Source organism: Hypomesus transpacificus, unplaced genomic scaffold (assembly GCF_021917145.1).
Source record: "Hypomesus transpacificus isolate Combined female unplaced genomic scaffold, fHypTra1 scaffold_31, whole genome shotgun sequence".
Lineage (NCBI taxonomy): Eukaryota > Metazoa > Chordata > Actinopteri > Osmeriformes > Osmeridae > Hypomesus > Hypomesus transpacificus.
The window spans coordinates 2,499,174-2,507,387 of NW_025813837.1; the positions used below are offsets into that span (position 1 = coordinate 2,499,174).

The following is an 8,214-nucleotide window of genomic DNA, read 5'->3' on the forward strand; positions in this document are numbered from 1 at the left end:
CAGGGCACTGATGGCAAACAGCAGACCCGCCACTCATTCTGTGCCAAGGCACGTTCGTCTGTGAGCCCTGTGCTCTTGACATCCCTGCTGCGCTCTCCCAGCATGCAAACAAATGTATTCCAGCTGGACTAGCAGAATCATGGGCGTTATTAGTGGTGCGCCATAAATTGCGACGTTCATTGCGCGGTCGCTGGTGTGCGTTTATTAACGGCACATACTGTACAGCTTTTTCAACGCACGGCACTGAAACCTAAACACAGACACACAACACGGTCAGCGGATAAATAGTGGTTCAGTATCAAAAGTTAGGGGTAGGTTAAAGGTTTCATTCAGTGGATTTGCGGGTAGGAGAGAGGAGTTGAAATCCTTCAGGCATTGGGAAATGAAAGCCCTGGTATTTGATGTTGAAATGAGCAGGGTTAGCTGTGATTTCTAAAAGCCATGAAGGATGACGTTTCCCCATCTAGGTCTCTTTGCTGTGGCTGGTCAGAAAGGCCCCTGCATTGTGCCATGCAGCTGTTTAACAAATATGTGGTAGTCATACTGAGAAGCCAGTTCTGTTTGAGTATGACTGCCACAGAGAGAGAGAGAGAGAGAGAGAGAGAGAGAGAGAGAGAGAGAGAGAGAGAGAGACAGAGAAAGAGAGCGACAGACAGAGAGAGAGAAAAAGAGAGAGAGAGAGAGAGAGAGAGAGAGAGAGAGAGAGAGAGAGAGAGAGAAGTGAGAAAGAAGGAGAAGAGAAAAATAAAAATAAATGGGAGAGACAGAAAGCACAAAAGCAATAGAAAGGAAAGGGAGAGAGAGAGAGAGAGAGAGAGAGAGAGAGAGAGAGAGAGAGAGAGAGAGAGAGAGAGAGAGAGAGAAAAAGAGAGAAAATGCCCCGCTCTCCCCTGCCCCCTCCCTCTCCCTGTCCTAGCTGTCAGTGTGGCAGGCCAATGTGTGGACCTGGCGTCTAATTGAGGAGCAGCTCCGCACCCTGTCGTCATTAATCAAAGGGGCTGTCGCCTGTCTGCCCAGGACATGCAGCGGCACTCCCAGCTCCACACAGAGAGGAAGGGAGGGGGGGGGGGGACACTCCTGTCCCCAGAACCAGGACAAGGGACAGGAGAGGACAGACGTGGAGACCAATCTCCCAGGTGCTACCCTCCTGCGTGGACAGCAGTGAGGGGTTTTTAAAAAAAAATGATTGTGACCAGCCCTCCTCCCGATCCCAATCTCATCTCTCCGCCACACCCTCCCTTTCCAATCCCTCCACCTCAGCTGACACTATCTCCCCCCCCCAGCCCCAGCCCGCCCCCCGCCGCCCCTCCTCACTCAGTGAGACAGAGGCGACAGAAATTGAGTGTCTGGGTGTTGACTCAGCTGGAAGAGTGAGAGGGGAGAAAGATAGATGGGTGGTGAGATTGATGAGCGAAGGGGATGGGGGAAAAAATAGTGAGGCGTTTGATGAACGAGTGTAAATGGGCGACAGCGGAATTAATTCCTCCCTCTGGACAAGATTGAAAGTGTTCCCCTCTGGTTGACCTCTAGTACTGGCTGTCCTGTTTTACTCTGCTCACAGCTAGCTCTTTGATCAAATTCGCTTGAAGACTAGGGCCAGCTGATATCGCACGGGCTACCTGACTGTACACAGAGTATTTGTACATGTACCCAGAGGCATGGGTAAACAGTTACCATATGTTACATGCCAAAGAGAAGACATTTCCCTGGCAATTCATCTATTCATCCATAGGGGGCAACGTCAACTAGGAGATAACCCAGTTATTGACCCTTCTTTTGAATCTCTTATGAATTCAACAACATATTATAACCTGGATTATACACATCACCTCTTACCTTGAAACAAAACTATTCCTGCCTTAGTTTATTTATTCTATTGGACCGCTGCAAACGCCATAAAAACAGACAAAGAAAACAACTGGCAAAAACCAGATCCACCCGCAGGCCTATGTCCCAGAGTTGTGGTTCCAGTCTGTGGGGGAAACAGATCAAGACCAGGCCTCCTGAGGAGTAGCCCTGGGAGGCGTACGGAGCTCCATGACCTTGCTGGTCTGGTATGGCCGGCCTTGGTGTGGCAGGGTCATCCATCCTGTTAATGGTCCTGTCAGGTGACACCTGTGCCTGAATCTCTCCAGTCTGGAGCGCCAATGATGCGAGAGAGCAGGGAATTCTGGGAGTTGGGTTCAAAGGTCACCCCAAAGAGCGGCCCCCTCTTTGCTCTGTGCCTCCTACACACCTCCTCTCAGACAGATTAACTGGGGAAATAAATCATTATCGAGCACTGAAAATACCTTATCTGGCTAGCTTTACCCATTGCATGCCTGTATATTAGCATCCAAAAGCTTTAACACAGAGAAAGCTGACCTAAGACAAACTGCAAAAAAGCATTACCCAGCATTCCCTTCATGTGAGTGGTGCTAGGGAGGTGAGGCTCCGTGGGGAGGTGTCAGGGCATTGAAGAATATTTCTCTGTTAACAGCCTCCCATTGTCAGACCTGGCCTTTGTGTTCCAGGGCGATCCATTAGACAGGGAGGGGAGTTAGGCCAGGCCAGGGTCAGCCTCCCCCAGGTCATTAAAAGCAGTACCAGTGACCCAGGGGCCTGGTCAAGACAAGCCTCCACACTGCTGAGGCAGCCGATTCAAACCCACAATGCATCAGCAATTAAAAACAACAACAACCATTCCAGGAGGAGACATTGGGGTGGGGGTAGGAGTAACCAGGAAGGATGCTGGTCCTTAGCAACAAGAGAGCTTCCAAACAATGACCATAACTGGTCTTTCCAGGCCCCTGGAGACCTGAAAACCCTCTCAACTGCATGTAAGGCTCTCAACTACTGGGAACCCATCTGAAGGATACAGGAACTAAGAGTGAGTCATGGGATGTTAACGCATGATTAAACAGTGCTAAATAAACATTTAATAAAACAAAACAACTTCAAATGCAATCAAGTATCATTTATTAGACAAAATAAGACTTTTCCCAGTGGGTCGGATAGCACTGCCACCACTAAGCGTTCATTTTGTCATTTTTTTCTTTTAAATTTCAGTCAGCAAGCCCCAACTTGCTAACCTGGTAATGCTTGAAAAAATATTACATCTTTGAATATGTACAAATAGAAAATAAACGGCACTGTTCATGAAAACGCTTGTGGTCCGAATATGGGGTATTCCGATTGATTTTGAACAGCGGCGGGGCGACAGCAGATGGAAAGAGATGACGTAAAAGAAAATGGTCCTTAGAAAAACTTCACAGTTCATCTTTGCCGTGGTGCAAAACTTTATTTAAAGAGTGTAAGATAGGCATTATTATACTATAATTAAAATAATTCTTTTCAATTAGAATACTTATGAACAATTTATTTGAAAACATCCCCCCCCCCCTTAATTAAAAGCCAAGCGCTCGAGTGAAAAATAAATACACACTTTCAGTCCAGGGGGTGGAGAGGAAAGAAGAAAAAAAAGAAAAAAGAAAAGGCAAATCAAAACCATTCTCATTCCACAATTCAAATCAAATTCAAGCTTCTGTTCCCAGTCTCCATTATACGAGCATCTCTGGTCCCTCACCCCTGGGTCTCTGTCATGGCTTCCTGAGGCCCGTGGTGCTGGGGTGACCTGTCCTGGGAAGGACCCCCTCCAGAGGTCACCTGGTCCATCCACTGTGCATATCTGAGGTCCAGTTCGTTGCCTGGTAACGCGTCTCTGTGCTTGGACGTCATTGGTAGGCCAGGGGCAGGGGGGCGGAGCCTAGTCTGGGAGCTAGGGCTTCATTGGTAGCCCAGCGTGGAGGCGGAGCCTAGTCTCTGACTGTAGAGGGCGTAGGGGGAGTAGTAGGCGGAGGAGGCTGGCATGGAGTGCATGGGCATCCCTGGGGCTCCAGGCATGTGGGCCTTGCTGTAGGGGTGGTAGCGAGCCAGGCCCAGCCCGGGAGACCCTCTCAAGGAGAAGGAGCTGGGCAGAGACCCCTGGCTGTTGGGGGGGGGCAGGTGGAGGTGGCAGGAGGCCGAGGAGGGGTAGGCTGAGAGGAGCTTGCTGTCCACCATCCCGGACAGGGCCGTGTGGGTACGCAAGTGGGCCAGCAGCTCCTCGGACGAGGAGAAGCGCTTGTCACACGGCCCTCCCACCGACACCCAGTTGCAGGCGTGCTGCACGGGCTCGTTGTGTAACATGAAGCCGTAGGTGTAGAGAGGGTGGGACAGGGTGGGCGTCACGCCGGAGGACATGGTGCCGGGGTGGAGGGCGTGGAGGGGGTGCGAGGGGTAGACCAGCGGGAAGCCTGACTTGAGAGAGGAGGGGTCGTGGACACAGGTGGAGCAGTTGCTGCCTCCTAGGTGGTTGGAACTGGGGTACGTCAGACAGTACGGGTCCCTGCATAGCCCCTGCATGAGGGATGGGGGGGAGGCCCCTGTGAGGGGGCTAGAGCTGGGATGCTTTCCTGGCATCCCCAATCCCCCCAGGCCAGACTTGGTATGATCCATCCCTGGAACAAACTGAGAAGGGTAGCCTGCATAGGCCCCCACTATGGACCCATGGTAACCCATAGCGGCGGGGGGAAGTGAGAAGACGGAGTGTCCAGGTTTGAAGGGAGAGACGGGTGCGATGTGTCCGGAGCCCAGGCCAGGCTGGGGGTCGGGCTTGCTGTCCGGCCGTGGGCTGCAAGCAGAGCTAGCGTTGCTAGAGTTAGCGCTAGCCCGCACGTGACTGGAGTTAGCGAGCTGGGCCCCGTCCAGGGTGGCCTTGCCGTGCTCAGACTCCTTCTTCCCCGCGCTGCAGCTGTCGGAGCCGGCCTGGTCCGAGCTCACGGCCTTGCTGTCCGTGTGCAGGGCCTGGGAGTGCGGGGGAGGAAGCTGCGTGGAGGGGCTCTGTCTGTGGGCCTGGCTCTGGCTGTGCAGGGGAGAGGAGCTGGGGGAGCTGGCAGGGTGCGGAGGGTAGGACGGACACGAGCCCGCCCCTCCAGACCCTCCGTTAGCTACTCTGAAGCTGGCCTTATCTGAGGCCTTGGTCGCAAGCCCATCCTTACGGCACTCCCCTCCGATCTTGGAGTAAGGCTTGAAGCTAGACTTGTCGTCCTGGTGGAGGTCTCCGGTCTTGAGGCCTGACGAGGAGGAGCGACCGGAGGGCTCCCTGTCCGACTGGCTGCCTGAGGAGTTTGAGCCCAGCTTGGAGGAAGAGGGGGGGTCTGGCTTGCCTATCTGGGAGCAGGTCTGAGCCAGCAGGGCCAGAGGACTCTTTTTAGCATCCAACTGAGAGGGGAGATAGAGACACTAAATGAATAATCCACACAGTACAGACATAATGAACATACAGACAAGAGTACAGGACATACAACGGTCTACTAGTCTTCCAAAGGTTGGAAATCAGAGGTTAAATGTAAACTTTAAATACGTAGCAGCAATCATTTACAGATAAAACCGAGTCCATGTAAAGTGTAATACATGGGAATTAATAATTCATGAATGTCTGTCATCGGACTGGCTTGAGTGGTGCCACCGTCCAACTGCGCACCCGTTTTTTTACGGAATTCTTCCAGTTGATGAACATACTCTTGTAGAATGCTCTCCTAACTATATAGACGGGTAGAAAGGTGCAATTCAGCGACTATCACGTCACCGAAAATGACGGATGTTTGATTGTAGCCTAAACTACGCACCACCGTTAAAAACTTTAGAGAAAATAGCTTGGCGCAGCTTTACGAAATTAAATTGTTGACGCATATACAGACACAAACTTGGCTGCATATTGCGGTGTCCAACTGTTCGTGCACTTAAAGTAATCTCATCACATTAACGGTAAATGTTACGGTGAACACACCCTACAGACCAGTTACAACTCTATATCAGTCGTTATTAAAGATGTGCTTCGCTTACCTCGATACTGACTGGTGCGGACGTCAAGGGCTGAAGATACTCCGGGTGTAGCAAGTGGCTGCTGTGTGCGGTCAACATTTTTAGAATCCGTATTGGCAACCTCTTAGCCTGGCGAAATGGATCCGAGGGAGAGGGAGTAGGAATTAACAGGCTTTTTGTTTCTCTCGGTAGTGAACTACCTCTGCCGTTGACGGTGCGCTCGGGAGACTGACAGTGTAATTGCGCTTCAGATCCACCGGGAGAACCGTTCATCTGGATCGGGGCGGCGCAGAGTTCGGGGGAGGGCACGGAACCAGCGGATGCGAATCGAAATTCATTTATCTGCAAACTGTTGAAAAACAATTAAGCAAGCAGGTTGCATAAAGAACCCGATTTGTATTAATCCAAAAGTAACTGCGGCAGTGCGCTTGCTCCGGATATAGAAGCTTGCTGTCTCAAAAGAGGAGAAATTCTCTAAAATGTCATGGTTCCTTGACTCAATCTTCCGTTTTTCCAATCACCTCTGTCTCCTTAGATATTCTTTAAGCCAGAGTTCCAAAAGAAATATACGAGGAAGATCATTGCGATCAGTTACTAAGACATAAAAATAAACCCAAGTAAATAATATCTCCACAGATGATACGACCGAGTTGCTCCGTACGCTTAACCGTCCCACTGTCTTTCTCTCTGTCTTCACACAACAGTCGGTCCTGTGATCATTTCACATTCTGAAGATCTGAGTAGGAGGAATTTCAAAGCAAGTATCCGCTGTCCAATAGGGAGTGTGTGCATCCGTAATGAGGGGGGCGGTGTCGTTTTTAGGGGCGCGGTTTGTCAAATGTTCTCTCTTCCCGTCTCTGGCAGTGTAAAATGTTGTTATGATGTATGAACGTATATTTTTACGATAAGTGCCTTTTAAAATAGCTTTAATAAATATAAAAGGAACGCTGCAATGGATAATTCATAACAGGGCAAGAATAGTTGGTGAAAAGGTATTTTCTTTTATTCTCCTAGTAAATAAGTTATTTTATTTTCCCCAAAAAACAAATCCATGTTTGATAACTACTACGGAATGTTAATGACTTCATTGCATTAGTGCTGACAGAATCACCAATTAGGTAACTCAGTTAATATAATTACACGATGAATTAAAATGAGACCTGACAGATGCTATTACAGTCAGACAAAAATAAAACTTTGATGCTCTGAATACTTTGCTTATTGTCTGTGGATCCATCTTGCCTAGCTTAATCACTCTAATCTGGTGTCATAAAAACACAAAGACAGGTGCATCATTTCCTGTCATGTCTCGTTAGAAGGGCCAGATGATAAATGTGTCATGTTCCCCTGGATAATGTCATAAAAGGCATTACTCCACCTGGGCCTGCCAGAATGACAGAAATAACAGGAAAAAGAAGTGACTCAACGATAAAACAAAGCCTACACTGTATTATCAAAAGGAACTGTTTACTTACATTGCCAGATCGTTTGAAACATAATCCCCATATTTCTCATTGCCAACTTGCAGAAAATGTCACCATGGCTCAACTCCAGTTTACATAGACCTGTTGTACGAGTTAGTTGCAAACATTCCCCAAACAATAAAAGGTTCCCAGAGTTGTACCCACCACAGCAAATAACCCAGACTTCTCTACTTGGGTACGAGAAGTGGACATAGCCTGTAACAGTGCCTGTCTTATCACCTGGATGTGAGCCTTCTGCCTTAGAGGCTCCAGGTGGCATGTCTCCACAGCTCAGAGAGGGACTGGTGAGTGGGTGGCTGAATCCACTCCACTCCACTCTCTGCCCCCCCCCCTCTCAACAGCACCAAAGTTTGCCTTGTCACGATGAGGCTTAGCTGTCATTTATCACCTACACACTGCCACTAACGCCTGAATAACCTGCGAAACATCCCACACGTGAATGCTAATGTACCAGAGGGGTTGTGCTGAGTATTGCAGGGCTTTTCTATTGAATGTGTGTATTTTGTTTAGTTTTTGTCTCCACTGTAGGACAAGAAAACAAAACAGACGACTCGGAAGAGTGACGTCGCGTTGAGAGCCGCACATGAAAGTACTTTTCACGGCGTGTCCTCCACTGGAGTAACTTTCAACACAATATGTTGCCGTGTTGATAACTAACCAGCCTTGCTCCTCTGAAGAAGCTTGAAAGGCCAAGTCGCAGCGTGGGAGGGGCTGGTAAAAGAGTTAAAAGGAGACTGGAGGAGGGCAAAAAAGAAGGGGGGGGGAGAGAGAAAAGAAACAAAGAACGAGAGAATGGAACAAGGGAGGGCTCAAACAACAGGGAGCAGCTTCTTTCAAGTCTCGCATTGAAGTCGGCTGGTAACAGCTGTTTTGGCGTGTTGATGAC

The 8,214-nt window shown here is 49.4% G+C and overlaps 1 protein-coding gene across 1 annotated transcript; it reads right to left on the reverse strand.

The window, feature by feature from the left end:
- Positions 1–2,941: 2,941 nt before the first annotated feature.
- Positions 2,942–6,672, reverse strand: znf703 (zinc finger protein 703). The gene is made up of 2 exons (XM_047016030.1): positions 5,866–6,672; positions 2,942–5,241 (listed from the first exon to the last, which is right to left on the reverse strand). Exons 1-2 carry the CDS (start codon positions 6,115–6,117, stop codon positions 3,766–3,768), a joined length of 1,728 nt encoding a protein of 575 aa, XP_046871986.1. The 5' UTR covers positions 6,118–6,672; the 3' UTR covers positions 2,942–3,765.
- Positions 6,673–8,214: the final 1,542 nt, after the last annotated feature.

Coding starts and splice junctions, on each gene's coding strand:
- znf703 (XM_047016030.1), bottom strand. CDS start 6,117: ATGAACGGTTCTCCCGGTGGATCTGAAGCGCAATTACACTGTCAGTCT. Junction 5,242..5,865: donor CCGCACCAGTCAGTATCGAG/GTAAGCGAAGCA, acceptor CTCCCCTCTCAG/TTGGATGCTAAAAAGAGTCC.